The 16,035-nt window shown below is 40.3% G+C and overlaps 2 protein-coding genes across 2 annotated transcripts in view; both read left to right on the top strand.

The window, feature by feature from the left end:
• Window positions 1-1,249: 1,249 nt before the first annotated feature.
• On the top strand, window positions 1,250-9,681 carry nifk (nucleolar protein interacting with the FHA domain of MKI67). Its single transcript, XM_080753129.1, has 6 exons — window positions 1,250-1,465; window positions 2,249-2,386; window positions 5,516-5,624; window positions 7,189-7,400; window positions 7,501-7,551; window positions 8,263-9,681. The coding sequence occupies exons 1-6, from the start codon at window positions 1,358-1,360 to the stop codon at window positions 8,479-8,481; spliced, it is 837 nt and encodes a 278-aa protein (XP_080609255.1). The 5' UTR covers window positions 1,250-1,357; the 3' UTR covers window positions 8,482-9,681.
• Window positions 9,682-11,554: 1,873 nt separating this feature from the next.
• The window catches only part of clasp1a (cytoplasmic linker associated protein 1a), a 119,183-nt gene continuing 114,702 nt past the window's right edge, over window positions 11,555-16,035 (top strand). Inside the window, exon 1 of the mRNA XM_080753603.1 lies at window positions 11,555-11,681. The gene's annotated coding sequence lies outside the window, so the exon portion shown is untranslated. The remainder of the gene's footprint in view (window positions 11,682-16,035) is intronic.

Genomic DNA, 16,035 nt, shown 5'->3' with positions numbered 1-16,035 from the left:
TTAAATAGCAGAAGTAAAAGTAGTCATTATGCAGAATATTTCACAAGGTATTATGTATAAAATTTATTAAAAGCTTTGGAAAATAGCAGATCTATACAAGCTCGCAAAGCGACGCGTTGTGAGCTTGTAGATCGCATATTTTCAAATTAGCCAAGGTTTTAAGTGGTCAGTGTATGTTTTGTAATAATAATTCAAATCTACAAAGTAACTAGTAACTGATAAAGATTTAAAATAATTGCAGATGGAGTAAAAGTAGCCTTCAATATTTGCCTCTGAGTTCCAGTCTCCATGCCTGTTTCTTCACCTTATATGCCACTGTTGTCCTTCTTGTTACCTTAAGATGTTTTGTGTGTAAGTGTTTGTTGCTGTTTATCTGTCATTTTAATGTTGTCTAATTGTATGAGACGAAAGACAAATTTCCACACTGTGGACAATAAATGAAACTAACTATGATACCCAAGTACCTGTCAAATACTTTATAATGTCAAAATACTTTATAAACGTTAAGGATGTCCATAATTACAACACCAGAGGCAGTGCCACAGATCACGTTCAACCCAGAGTCAACTCAAAGAAAGGGTCTAACTCGTTCTTCTGCTATACCACAAAAATGTGGAATGCCTTACCGAAGGCCATAAAGGAGTGTGGATCACTAGCATCCTTTAAAATTGCCCTGAAAAACCACTTACAGGCAGCAGCCGTTCGCAACTGGTAAAAAACCTAGCCCTACCCTCCCTGCCCCTTCCTTGTATATACTTGTATACTTGTATATTCCTTGTACATACTTACTGTCTGTTTAGATTTACTGTATATTCCTTGTATATACTTACTGTTTGTTTAGATTTACTGTTTTCTTTTCTTTTTCCCCCCCCCTTTTTCTTTACATATCTACTGCATAGTACTGTGTTCTATTTGTCTGTCATTCAATGTTATATGAGATACTTAAATGGTTTCCTGTTGAAATAAGCTTAGTCTTTTCATGGATCTCCTTTTAGTAGACCTTGTACCAGTGAACTGTACCGTCATGAATCTGTACATTTTCCTATGCAAACTTCTAATAAAGCCTTCAATCAATCAATCAATCAATAACTATTAAACTAACTACTTGTTGACACAGCTTGTCGTTAGTTCTCCGTTGCTGCAGAGGGCGCTGTACAGGAGGAGGCATTGCCATTTAAAACATCGTTGACTTCTTTTTCAACACATGGACACAAAGCGGAAGGAGAAGAGAGCAGCGTGGTGGTGGTGTTGTATGGACGACAAGTTGCACAGTTGTTTGCCACTGTAAACCTCTTATCATTCATCCGCGATATCGTTATTATATACCAGTATATAGTATATTTAATTAAGTATTAACATGACTGAAGGGGAAGCAGGGGGGTCCGGCGAGCTGCTGGCTTTAAACCCACAGCAGGAGGAAGAGTTTAAGAAGAAAGTCCAGGAGGTGAAGAAGAGACCACGCAAGGTTGGTATTAATTAAACCATAGCGTGCATTCAATGGGAAATAGCAGATCCACAAGCTTACACCCCGCATCCTGCCGTGTTTGGAGAGCTTTTAGAGCTTGTATATCTGCGAGCGGCACACAGTCTTTAGTTTAGAAGTCTAAAATACTAAATCAGCCTCGTGTGGCCTTTCAACCTACGTGAAGCTAACCAGTGGTGGAAAACACGCTCTTTACTGAAATAACCTGATGATGACTGTTGTGTACTGTAGGCCTACCTTCTTATTATAACTCTATGAGGCCTACACGTAAAAGTCCTTCATTAAAAAATGTATCCGTTAATGTATGTTTTGTATTAAATGATCTATAATCTAAATCTATATCTTTAAAGTAACTAGTAACATTACTAAAGGTGCCTAATAATAGTAATAAATAAATGTTTGTGGCTCTGTGATGTAATGTAGTATAATATAATGTGACAGAAAAATCTAAATACTTTTTCTTAGTTTCATTAGTCTTCATTGATGGAATCATCATCTGTCCCATTTTGGAAGTCAGTTAAACCATTGAATCTTCTCCATATGCCAACCAATGATATACTGTGATAAACAAACTTGCTTTCAGGTATAAACCTCATATTTCCAATCAACTTTTTTATGGTTTCTTTGTAGGTGTTCTGACCTTGTTGGCCGTGTTAAATATTTTAAGATGTTTTCAAAAAAAAAAAAAACTTTTTTTCTTTTTGGGACATACAAGGTTTTTCCACTGGAGTGTTATTATAGACACTTTGTGTTTTTGTTTCTTAGAGGGGAGGAGGAGCCCTTCTGAATCCAGGGGTGATCTACGTGGCTCATCTGCCTAATGGACTCATCGAGGAACAACTCAAGAAGTACTTCCAACAGTTTGGGTCCGTCAATCGGCTTCGCCTGGCCAGGAGTAAAAAGGTACCAACACGGCAACACCATATGTCCGTCTGTCCACTGGGGTTGGCGCAAGTTGGCACCTCGACAGAGTGCTGTTCTAGTTGTTCTCTTTGCTTCACTGTTTGTATCCCATGCACAGGGGCGTCACAAGGGGTAGGAAAGTGGAACTGAGTTACCAGGGCCCAAGGTGGAGGGGCCCTAATAACTTTATCTATTGAAAAATAGCAGATATACAAGCTCACAGCGCGGCACCGAGTGCCGCGCTGCGAGCTTGTAGATCTGCTATTTTTGAAAAGTTGTGAAAATGTGTGAAAATCTTTGAACATTATGTCTTTTTTAAGCGAACATTTCTAACTAAAATTTTGCTTCTGGGGGTCCCTGGAACTAAATATTTTGAGATCGGGGTCCGTGGCCAAATACATATCATCTTGGGGGTCCTTGACATAGGTTTCTTGCACACATTTTCCAGATTTTTCAAAAATAGCAGATATACAAGCTCGCAGCGCGCTGTGAGCTTGTATATCTGCTATTTTTCAATAGTTAACATTTATGGGGGGCCCGCAGTGAATCCTTGTACCCAGGGCCCAGAATTTGGTGTGACGCCCCTGCTCATGCACAATGTGTTCGGGTTCGTTGTGGACCAGATGTGGACTGACAATAAAGAAGTGGTTCCCAAACCTTCGAGACCCAAAAGAAAATGTGATGTTCTCAGTGAGGGGCAGGCCCCAAACTAGTGAAAATAGCAGATCTACTAGCTCACAACTAGAGATGTTACCGATCAATCGGCAATGGATCTGATCAGGCCGATCAAAGCGTGATCGGCGATAATCGGTGGTTTAGATCAAAAGGTAAATTCACCGATCCGATCCGATCGGTGCATCCGATCAACCAGCCGTTCAGTATGCCCACTTGAGGCCATTTTGGGGTATTGATTTCCACAGTGCTGAAGGAATAATTAGTTACTGCTATGATAATAAATACATAGTAATGCTGGTAAATAACTATAAGGCAAATATATAAATGAATTCATGAGTGAATTAATTAATTAAAGTTAAAACATTAACATTTAGAAAATATAAATAATATATAAATAATAACTTGATCGGTGATTGATCGGTATCGGGTGATCAAACTTTTGTGATCGGTGCTCGGTGATCGGTTCCAAAAAACCTGATCGGACCTTCCCTACTCACAACGCATCACATATCGAGCTTGTAGATTTTCACTAAAGTGTTTTACGTTTATGGAATGTATTCGATTTTATTTATTACCATTTCTTTTTCATTTCAAGTGTACTTGCATTTTGTTTTACAAACGTATAGCTCTATTAAATTATTTTATTCCACCTAATAGCTGCAATCTGTAGCGATTATATCCAACCCTTCATTTGAACCAGGGTCTCAAGCGTGAGACCAAATTTCTGCTCAGCTGATGATAAGAAGGGCATTCATTCATCTGCCCCACGGTTTAATAATAAAGAGAACAGAGAAAAGGACAACTCTCTTATCCGGTTCAATTACCGTCTGGAGAATAGTAAGATGTGCTCTCTACAGGAGTGAAAAAGTATTTTCGTATAAATGGGTGCAGATTCTGGCAAATGTCAGAATAAAGGGAATATCCGCACTCTCTTGAGTAGTTTCTTGATAAGAACAGAGAAAAGACTGACAATACGGAATACAGTAATTGCACAGTAAGCGTTATTTTTTAGCTCCAGCTCTGAGTGGACATCTCTCCTCTACCACGTTACATTAACCAGCATGAAACAGATGAAATCACTACTTACATGCTGCAGAGGTTCCAAAAGTTTAACGTAATTCCAAAGTGTGTACATTGTTAAAGTCACAGATGCATGGATTTCATATAATATACATAAATATGAACTTTGGCTAAAATCTTGTGTTTTAATCCGTCGTGGGTTTTGTTTACTTTTCGAACGGCATTACCGCATCATTATAACTTGTCATGGCAGCTTGGTAGACTTCCTCTCATGTCAAAATAAGAGCCACTTGTAACAAGTCAACAATACAACACTAGTTTTATCTCTAGGTATACTTACAGGAAGCATGTGCAGTATGTGACACCAGGGCTAGTAACTGACACTATTAATTAAATGTTGGTGCAGTGCGCAAGAGCGCTTCATTCCGTGTGACCCGCCGTGCAACATTTATTTTGACCACGCATGCGCACTTGTGCACCCCTGGTTATATTGTATTGACATACTCCACCATACAGATACGTTAAATTAACACTTTATTCATTAACATAGGTTCCGGATTGCAGCTTGAACTTCCTTTCTGGCACCAACTGAAAGTGACTCCAGGTGTATCAGTGATCTGGGGTCATAATAGGTGTGCCTACAGTAATGTGGTACGTTTGCTTATCGCCTGCCTGTTGATTGGCAGAGTGATTAAACCCAGGTGCCGACAAACTCATCACTGACTGAATGAGAAATATGATACGTATGTTTATCCATAGACCGTTAACCCATTTAGGCCTAGAATTATTGAATGCTTTAACCAATGAAAAATAGCAGATATACAGCTCACAGCGCGGCACCGAGTGCCGCGCTGCGAGCTTGTAGATCTGCTATTTTTGAAAAAAGTCGTGAAAATGTGTGCAAATCTTTGAATATATGTCAAGCGAACGTTTGTAACTCAAATTTTGCTTCTGGGTGGTCCCTGGAACTAAATATTTTGAGATGTGGGTTTGTGGCCAAATTATACATATCATTTTGGGGGTCCTTCACATGAAAAGGTTTGAGAACCACTGACATAGTAGTCTCTCAAGAACAGACTAACTGAGCTCCAGTTAAGTGAAAAGGACCCTTTCTTTGACGATGGCTGGCCAGATTGCTGACATAAAAACATAGTTGTTTTCAGAAAACCTTAGAAGGATTCAAAAGACACTTATAGAAACGGGTCAAAATTCAAATGTTCACGATTTTTCAAAAATAGCAGATCTGCGAGTGCCGCGCTGCGAGCTTGTATATCTGCTATTTTTCAATAGTTAAAGCATAAAATACACAATAATGTGTACCCGTTCTAAATGGGTGGAAACAAGTTCAGGGCAGATGCTCAAGTCCACATTTGCAGATGTGTGCGTGGCGCTGAGCACGTGAACTAACCTGTGTTTCTCTGCTGGCATCTTCAGACAGGTGGCAGTAAAGGTTACGCCTTCGTCGAGTATGAATGCGACGACGTGGCCAAGATCGTTGCTGAGACCATGAACAACTACCTGATGGGAGAGAGGCTGATCAAATGTGAGCCTTCATGAAAACACTGCAACAGCCAAACACCTGTTTGAAATATAATGCAAATGAAATTAACATAGCTGTGCATATCACAATCCTTGAACACAGATATCAGCTTGTATTAGGGCATTCACGAATAGTGATTTTTACTATTCTAATTATTCGACCTCAAAGTATTCGAATAGTCGAATATTCGACAGGACAGGGACTGGTCAAACTGTCAAATATAAGTAAGCAAGAGGCGAACATTGTGAAAATAGACGATCTACATGCTCACAACGCCTCGCGTTGCGAGGCCGCGAGGCGTTGTGAGCATGTAGATCTGCTATTTTCACAATATTTATCTGCGGAACCGAGTCACATTAAATGTAATACCTACAATTCCAAGTGCTTGTCAGGGTGGGGGTCCCCAGTTCAAATATGTTTATTTTGGGGGTCACGGCCTAAAAAGGTTTGAGAACCCCTGGTATAGAGCATTTACCATTTACAAATTCATCCACAAGGGGTATTGACAACTCATTCTTATGACTTCCTATCTAGCCAAGCTTTATAAACTATATATTTTCTAAAGAGAAAACAATAGAAAAATAAGTGAATATTCGACTTCGGTGAACAACGTCGAATAGTGACTTTGATATTCGAATATTTGGTGAATGCCCTAGCTTGTATGTCATTCGCACTACTTACTTGCAGATTATATACAATACAAATCTGCGTTTCTCCCTTTATGCTTGTTTTCATGTTAATGTTATATTAACATCAAATTGATTTGACTTTTGAAAGTCATTCAAGCCCTGTAGGCGTTTTCCATTGGCACCAACTGAAAGTGACCTCAGGTGCGTCAGTGATCTGGGGTCAAATAAGTGTGCCGACAGTAATGTGGTACGTAATGCTTATCGCCTGCCTCTGATTGGCAGGGCGATTAAACCCATGTGCCAACAAATCCAACTGGTTGATGGTGATGTTAACTCGTGTTTTTTCATCACACATTAAACTGTTAACGAGCAGCTGGTTTGTTAACTATTGCATGAATGTACATGTTGTAGACATTAAATAATGAACTACTAATAATGTTTGCCACAACTATGCTACCTGCTGTTCTCATACTTGTGTTCATTTAGTTAATATTAGAGTTGGTATTCTGGAGTATTCTTCTTTATTTTTACGTTGGTTTTAATTTTAGTTTCAGCCAACAAAGTATGTATTTGACCTTTTCAGGCTAGGTCGTGCAAGTGCTGTTGGTCACAAACCAACTTTTAAGGTTTTATTGGTTGTGTTTGATGCTATGGGTCCTAAATTAATCATAACATGGTCGCCATTGGTACAACAGTTAGAGCAATACTCAACAAATAAAATGAGCTTAACGGTCACTAAAATATTGTCTTGCATTATTTTTCTAAAATGTTAATTTAATTTACGGTTTAATCCCCAGTCAGTACTACCTTTGTGGTTATGTTGACTTCCTCTATTCATGACTTCTCATACTGTGAGAATTTCAGCTTGTGCAGCTAAAAGCAATGGTTGACTCCAAATCTAAACCTATACATCTCTTCTCTCTCCTGCCGTTTCTCAGGTCATGTGATGCCCCCGGAGAAGGTTCATGAGGAGTTGTTTCATGGTTCCATGAAGAAGTTTAAAAAGCCCGCAAATCCTGCCGTGGCGCGTTACAACAAGGTACACACGCAGGAGGAGGTGGACAAGATGACAGACAAGCTGCTGCGCAAGGAGAAGAAACTCCGCAAGAGACTGGCAGCGCACGGGATCGAATACGACTTCCCTGGATTTGTAAGAACCTGTGGTTTTAGGATGTTAGTTTAGGCGATGGTTCGTTCATTCTGTCTTCATCCCTTCTTTCATTGAACATTAACATACTTTTTCCTTCCAGGCTGCACAGAAGAGGTCATCAGATGAGATAAATGCGTCTACGTGTAGCAATGTAAGGACAATCTGTTTTACCTTTTACTGTAGTATCAGGGTTTGTACTGGCCCTTGAGTAGATTAAATACTTAAATTTAAATGTCCAGTATTTAAATGTACAGTAGTTCTAAAGGCCAGAAAATACTCTGACTTTGCACCTTGAAGGTGCTTGATTTTGGCTTTTGTATGTTGTTCAAGCTCTGAAAAATGAATGTAGATGTTTTCCATTGGCACCAACTGAAAGTGACCTCAGGTGTGTCAGTGATCTGGGGTCAAATAAGAGTGCCGACAGTAATGTGGTACGTAATGCTTATCGCCTGCCTCTGATTGGCAGGGCGATTAAACCCATGTGCCAACAAATCCACTGGAAAAAACCTGGAACTTTGCTGAACGCCTATGTTTTTCATTATAGCCAGAAGCGGAGAGGTACTTTATAAATAAGTAGTTTATCTAAGAGCTGATCAGCTATTTATGCTATTTTCGAAAACATTTGAATGTACAAGTTCTCGGTTCCAAGAACTCGACGGTTAGTACCACCTCTTGAGCAGGGCCAAAATCAGCTCCTGAGGACCTTATCTGAAATGAGCCACAGTGTTTGGAAACAAATCCAATACCTGGAAATACGTTTCACTGCGCTGCAATGCCCAGCCCAGTTCACTTAGTTCTTGTAGTCGAAAACAGACATTCAATAACCCTGGATAACATTCTTCTCTCCTTCTCCCTTCATCAGGATGTCACACCGCTCTGCACCCCTTCCGTCCTGGAAAAGAGGAGGTTGATGGTGGGTGACGACGACGGGGACGACGAGATCGTCCTCAAGATGCCGACTGCTGTGACCTCCAGCGACGAAGATGAGGAACAGGATAGCTCAAAGGAGGAGGAAGGGGAAAGGAGTCACGACGAAGAGGACAACGAGCCTTCAGAAGGCGACAAGACTGTGACGGAATGAAGGAAACCCAGTGAACTCTTTTTATGACGGACATCGGTTGTGTCTCTTTCAGCGGAGGCGGTGTGCAACCATGTGGGTTTGCGTCTGTATGTTAAAGGATGCTTTAACTTTGGACTGTTCAATAATGTCTACGTGTTTGAAGTCCTCCTTTTTCATGACGAGCCTTTATTTGGACGTGTTGATTATATAAGGAAAGGGGTTAGGCTTGGGCGGTTTCTATTTTGTCATAACTTCATAACTTACCTGATAATTTACCAGACATTATATGGTATGTGTGTAAAAGAAACAAAGAAATAACACAAAATGTAAAAGCTGAGCTGCTGGTGATCAGTCATTATAGCATGTATGACATTATAGCATGCATGACATATGCATATGGACAAGTCTTGCTGGGTTTAAATAATGGTGCATAGAATTACTGAAATGGGGCTGCAACTATTGATTATTTTGTTGTCGATTATTGTGTTGATAGATTTGTTTTCATTAATCACATAATTGAGAAGTCAGTTTGTTTGATAATGTATTTTTTTAAATACATCAACAAATCGACGTGAAACGATTACTTTTTTTTAATAATCGACTAAATAGATTAGTCTAATTTGCCACTCGTTTTATACTTGTTAGAACAATGCAGCCCAAAGAATTGCGGAAATACAATCTGCAAGCCCGCAGCGCATTACTAATGCGTCATGTTTTGTGCCTGTAGAATTGCGATTTAGTTTCTTTAGTTTCTTTTTTTCCCCCCCGATTTTGTATAATGAAACGAGTAAAAGGTTTACCTGTTGCACCCCATAATTAATAGATATATTAGGATTTAAGCAGACTTCTTCCATAGATTCAGCATAGCTTATTGGAGAACCCGGTGACACGACTTGTTGCCGCAGTGATGCGACACGTCAGTGGGCTGAACAAAGAAAGTTCTAAATGGTGGGAAAGGAGGGGCCCAAGTAGACCCCTGAGGCGGAAGGGGAATATCTATTGTTGATGGTATTGTATATCATAACTCGATGTTGCCAAAGCCTTGTCATGTTCTAGTTATGGGCTCGTAGAAACTGCCCTCACTTGTGGTGTGAGAAGCTGTCATGAGTGCAGCTCATGTTGTATGATTATTGTGCACTTCATTTGTTTTTGGTATTTAAAGAGAACATCTGACATTTTCAAATTCTAATTTTTCCATGCGTAAACAGCCAGTAACTCCAGAGAAACTGTAGTATTGTCTTTTTGTTTCTCAATAACCTTTAAAAACCAGTCGGTATGCTACAAACCAGATGTCATGTTTAATAATAAATTTCAGATGAATCTATTCCTGTTACATGAGCACAAAAATGGAAGAAGTACTCACATAAAAAAAAAAACCCACTCCATTCCCATTGAAGTGCATTGTCAGTCACACTTTTATTGTACCTATGAGGGTGGATTCTCTCAATGCATTTCAATGTGAATTGAGCGGTTTGCATCGATTTGCGGATCTCTGCTAAAGAAATTGAAATGCATTGGCAGAAAGCAGAATCATGGGTAGAATAAAAGTGCGGTGTGCCGGACGTGTCCTAAATTGCCAATGCTAAAGAAAGTATAAAATATCATTTTTTACCCAAGTACAGTACTTGATTACTTTACACCACCTCTGGTATAGATGGATTGTGTTTTGTGTGTGAGTCAGAATGAGATCAGGTATCATGGTATGGATATTTACTAGCGTTGCTGTAATTACTGCAGAAGTGCAGAACTCATTTTGTCCAGAAGATGTCACCATCATGCTTCGTACACACACACACACGCACTATGATGCGGTGTGTGGATTTATGGATTCAGCTATTGGCAAAAAAAAAAGAACATTTAGTAAAAGTTGCACATCCCTGCTGTAAACCCACGGACCCACTGTGTTAATCTCGCGTAATAACCAGGCTTTCCGCAGTAAAGCGCTCTTTCTATTTGCTGTTGAGTTCTCAGATCCGGTCTTGAACCCGCCTACTGTATCCGGTACAATGCGTGCACGTACACAGTAACACAGACGGATTCCGTATCCGTTCAAGACCGGATCTGCAACGTGCTAAGCGAACGGATCCCGTTCTGTTCTGACCACAGTGTGGAACAAACCAAACATGCGACAATTTTCCCAAAGTGCCAACATCATCCCCAGTCCTACAGCGCATGCGTACGACATGCGTAGTGTTACACAGATATAGATAGCCTATCGGAAGCTGTGACCCCGGCGGTCGCCGTTTTAATGCTTTTACTGTCGCGATTATGTGAGTAAATATTAATGTTGATAAATAATAGTGAGTCGTCGTCGTGGCATATAATAACTAAATATTCGGATGTTTTTTTAATGCTAGAATGATAAAACGTTTCCCCAGTCAGATTAGGTAACAACAACATGCTGAAAATAAGTATTTCATAATAAATACAACGCACAAAATCTTGATGATTTTTTGGGGGGTCCTTTGGAACAGTGGTTGAAAATTGACACCTATTAGCCCACGGACCACCATTTGAAAAGTAAAGATATGCCAAGGACCCCCAAGATTTCCAACCTTTTTAATCTCAAGGACCCCCTGGGCCTGTTTGACATGCATATTAGGCTACCGCTACCCCCATTTAATATGCCATTTCTATCTCTGAGACCCCAATTTTTATTGTAAAATCAATGTCAATTTAGCTTGGAGAGTCTCTGAGTTATCATACCCTAAAGGGTTAATTTTGGTTTCTAACTATCATTTAGCAGGGGACCCCCTGGAACTCCCTCAACTATAGGACCCCTGGGGGTCCACGGACCCCACTTTGGGAACTGCAGTGCTTTGGAACGTTGGAAAGTGTGGTTCCTGTGGAAATAAGCCGTAGTGCTTTCTAGGATCTCCTTTTAGTTGACCTTGTACCAGTGATTTGTACTGTCATGAAACTGCACCTTTTCCAAACTTCTAAAAAATTCTTCAATCAATCAATGGAACGAAAAAGCAAAACAAAGGAGAAGGTAAAGCCACAGCGACCTCCAGAGTCACGCACATTTATAGGACACCGATCTCAGCGAAACACCCCATTCTTGTCCTGCAAGCAAGCAGAGAGAGAGAGAGGGGGGAGAGAGACACACAGAAGACAGTGAGAGAGACAGGGAGAGAGAGAGAGAGAGAGGGGAGGCGAGGCTGAAAGCAGACTATATTACTATCAGCTGTATGTTAAAAAAAAAGATTGGATCTGACGTGGTGAGTAAATCCTCACAATGTTCCTTTGTAATGTTGTGCTGCCTGCTGTGGCTGTAATCTGGCGTTTCAATGGAAGGAACTATTATAGCCTCCCAGCTATTATTATTATTATTATTATTTTGATTTGTATTACCGGGTCTGCTTTTACAGTAGAACCAGCACCCAAATGTTTAGAATGAAACACGATGGATGGGTTTGGTCTGTTGACAGCATTGTACACAACTGGTGTTGTTAGCATGTATATTGTGTTATTGTGTGAATGGTGATTATTTCAGCTGGTCCAGCCCAATGCTAGCAGCCATGGGAGCCTGGCTAACCTGACACAAAGCAGGGATGTGTGTGTGTGTGTGTGTGTGTGTGTGTGTGTGTGTGTAGCAAGGCTTGTCAAAAGATGACACTGTAGTAGGTGTGTGCCTGAACTATGTCACACTGATGTAGTTTACTGTAATACTATTAAATAATATATCAGGGACACGGTAGAACTGAATTGTAGTAACATGACATTTGCTTGCGGTTCTGTTCTGAGAAATTTGTACTTTGAACTGCATTTGACATGGTTTTATATTATTTGATTAGGCCGGTTGTTTAGTCTGTTTGTCTGTTCGTTGTTGTTTCCTCCTAATACCAATCTCCTAAAAAAGATTAGTGTGGTATATGCATGTTTTTTCATAACAACAGCACATCATGGTCACATCTGAGGCATAGCAATTCACACAAAGTACTTTGAAGAAGTTATATTGTAGTGAAAGTGTCAAAGTCCAACATGTCACTGTCAGGCTGCCAGCATATTTTATACAGTCTATGGCTGCCAGCCACCTGAAATTCAAATGGGGACACAAGGGGAAAAAAAAAAAATCTTACTGACTGTACACACCGCTATATGTACATTCTTTTGTATATTACAGTATATTAACCATTTGAACACCAGCATTTCTATTCTGTATGGGAACATTAGCCGAAATAGCCGATCTACAAGTCTGATCTGTGGACTTGTAGACCGGCAATTATTTTTATATTTGGTGTAAAAAAAAAAAGTGTGATTTTTTTTTTTGGTTGAAATAAGTATTAAATAGCTCTATATTCTTAGTACTCATTGCTGTATAGAGTGTTTGTTCAGTAAGTCTTCTCGTCTCTCCTGCTCTTTGGTAAACATTACATGAATTTGAAAGGTTGGGATACTTATTTTATCCAACCATTAGAGAGAACTTGCACAGAATACAGATTAAACAAGTGAAATTGGAAGTGATGCCACTAAGAAATGAGCAGTCAAAATTGGAACTGGAACATTATAAATTTGAAGCTGAAAAATGGGTACTCTTTCCTGACTGGCTGACATTTTTCATCCCACCTGAAAATGCATTCCACAAAGGGACAGGGGTTGACACTAAGGTCTCAGAGGCACTTGCCCATCGGGCAAGTACAGGTCATGTTCTACTTGCCCGAAGGTAATGCCCACTTGAAGTAAATCGTCCATTATAAAATGATAGGTACAATTTTAATTACCGCTCAATTTAACACTTATTTCTTTACGTTCTGGGGCTGTGCGATAAAATGTCACACCTCAATACCTCCAAATCCAAATACCAAATACTTTAGCTATGATTGAATATGTCTATGGTTTCACACTTGTTATTTTATATTTTTAAATGTAGCAACAGTAAAAAGTAAAAATAGAGCTCTTATTTTACATTCCACAGACCAGAAGACACAGCGCACAGGCCACGTTCAGGTGTTTAGACAGATATCTGGTGTTGTGTTTATAGACATTTGTGTCTCCTCTCAAATGAGTACTTGCCCTGTCGGGCAACCTGAAAGCCAACTTCACCTGCCCTGACGTTTTATTCACCTGCCGGGGGCAGGTGGGCAAGCCTTAGTGTCAATGCCTGCAGGGATAAATGACACATGAACAAATGACATCATCAACTTGCGAGCTTCCCCACAACTTTCCGATTTGGGATGACGGTTTCCAGGAACCTCATCTCGGAGCTACATAGCGGAGGGATGGGTTCCGAAAGGAGCTAGAGCTGTTTGAACTAAGACGTGTGTCCAGGGACGTGCTGGCCATTGGGAAAAGCGGGACAACTCCCGAACGGCCGGTTCATTCCCGACCGGTCCAGGCCGGCCATTAGGAAAAAATTAAAAATAAAATGTCGGCCTTCGTTCCATTTGGGGGGCTGGGCGGCCAACAACGTAAATCGTCGCTGTCGGGCAGAAACCAAGTTATACATTTGTAATTTTTTTCGCAAAGCAAAGCCCTGCTTCACCATACAAGGCCATTGCACAAAAGTAGTGAAAACAGCAGATCTACAAGCACACAACGCCTCGCGGTGCAAGGCATTGTGTGCTTGTAGATCGGCTGTTTTCACTAGGTCAAATCATTTTTAAAATGATAAATACAAAACAAACGGTTTTAGACATACAAGGTTTCCACCCGACAACGACAAGATATAACTCATGTAACTGGACCACTGGCTTGTTTCTTGTCATGATCTGAAATAGCTAATCTTTGAGTAGCAGCAGCGCTATAGAGAGAGATCTCTCTCTATAGCGATAAGGGCCTCTCCAACTATTTTTCCCGGGCTGAATCAGGGGCCCAGCATGTCCCTGTCTCGGAGCTACATAGCGGAGGGATGCGTTCCGAAAGGAGCTAGAGCTGTTTGAACTAAGACGTGTGTCATTGATTGATTCCCAAAATTAAGGAATAAAGCGTGTCCCTTATCATTTCAATAAGGGACACATCTTTTAGTTTCGTAATAGGGCTAATAATGTCCTAAAGGGGGTGATTTTCGTTTATTTCAAGGGACGATGGTTGGCAACCCTAGTTTTCACCTGGACATTGTGTTAACTGTGAAGTCACGATCCAATGAAACATTAGCTGCAATCCAGAAGATGCTTTTATGAATAAAACATTAGTTTTTGACGGAGTGTGTTAATATAACACATACATCTGCAGTGATTAGATGAGGTCTCCCTACTCTTTCACTGACAAAGTTAGACCCTGGTGTCGGACAGAACAGTGGTTCCCAAACAGCCTAAAAGACGAAAAGAGAAATCAAATGTTTGCCCGAGTGAAAATAGCAGATCTCCAAGCTCACAACGCGTTGTGCCATGTTGCGAGCTTGAGGATCACAACTTCTTAAACATTTGTTTTCTAATTTAGGTAATTTCTTTGATTATCTTTTATTTCATTTAGTTTGTTCTTGCATCAATACAAAATACAAAACGTTTGGAATCTTGTTTGAAATGCCAACGATGATGTCATCGATAGGCAGGTTTCTGAACTGTGCACAGCCCTCCCCTGAGACACGTATAGAGTAGACGGACATTATGCTTCTCATAATGAGCATTAGTGAGTAGGGCATTCACAAATAGTGATTTTTAGTATTCGAATTATTCGACCTCAAAGTATTCGAATAGTCGAATATTCGACAGGACTGTCCAAACTGTCAAATATTTAGCAAGCAAGAGGTGAACATTGTGAAAATAGCCGATCTACATGCTCACAACGCCTCGCAACGCGAGGCGTTGTGAGCATGTAGATCTGCTATTTTCACAATATTTATCTGTGGAACCGAGTCACATTAAATGTAATACCTACAATTCCAAATGCTTGTCAGGATGGGGGTCCCCAGTTCAAATATGTTTATTTTGGGTGTCACAACCTAAAAAGGTTTGAGAACCCCTGGTATAGAGCATCAACAAATTCATCCACCAGGGGCATTGACAAAAAAAAAAAAAAAAAACGAATATTCGACTTCGGTGAACAACGTCGAATAGTGACTTTGATATTCGAATATTCGAATATTTGGTGAATGCCCTATTAGGGAGTAGTACCAATTATATGAGTATAGGTTGAAATTGGGTGATGTTGTCCTTAAAGGGGAAGACCACCCATTTTCAATATTGAACTATGTCATTAATATACCTTAGAGGAGTTGTGTGGAAATAAAAAAAAGTTTCCCCTCTTCTGTGTTGCCTAGAACTGGAGGATTGATTTTGGGGTTTGTATTGTAAAGTACAACTTGATGACATCACACATTGTACTTTACAATACAAACCCCAAAATCAATCCTCCAGTTCTAGGCAACACAGAAGAGGGGGAACTTTTTTAAATTTCCACACAACTCCTCTAAGGTATATTAATGACATAGTTCAATATTGAAAATGGGTGGTCTTCCCCTTTAAAGCGATTAAATGTATTCCTTGTCTGTGACACTGTCGATGCGCTGTGCGACTCACAACCAGTAGGCCCCGACCTACTGGTTGAGAAACAGGCACAGCAGCAGCGGTGGTGGTGGTGGTGGTGGTGGTGTGTGTTTGCCTCGGGGTTGTTGAAGGTACCTGATCAGACAGA

Source organism: Nannobrachium achirus (assembly GCF_963921795.1).
Source record: "Nannobrachium achirus genome assembly, chromosome: 22".
Lineage (NCBI taxonomy): Eukaryota > Metazoa > Chordata > Actinopteri > Myctophiformes > Myctophidae > Nannobrachium > Nannobrachium achirus.
This window is presented reverse-complemented; position numbering and strand designations above follow the sequence as displayed.

Coding starts and splice junctions, on each gene's coding strand:
- nifk (XM_080753129.1), top strand. CDS start 1,358: ATGACTGAAGGGGAAGCAGGGGGGTCCGGCGAGCTGCTGGCTTTAAAC. Junction 5,625..7,188: donor GGGAGAGAGGCTGATCAAAT/GTGAGCCTTCAT, acceptor GCCGTTTCTCAG/GTCATGTGATGCCCCCGGAG. Junction 7,552..8,262: donor ATGCGTCTACGTGTAGCAAT/GTAAGGACAATC, acceptor TCCCTTCATCAG/GATGTCACACCGCTCTGCAC.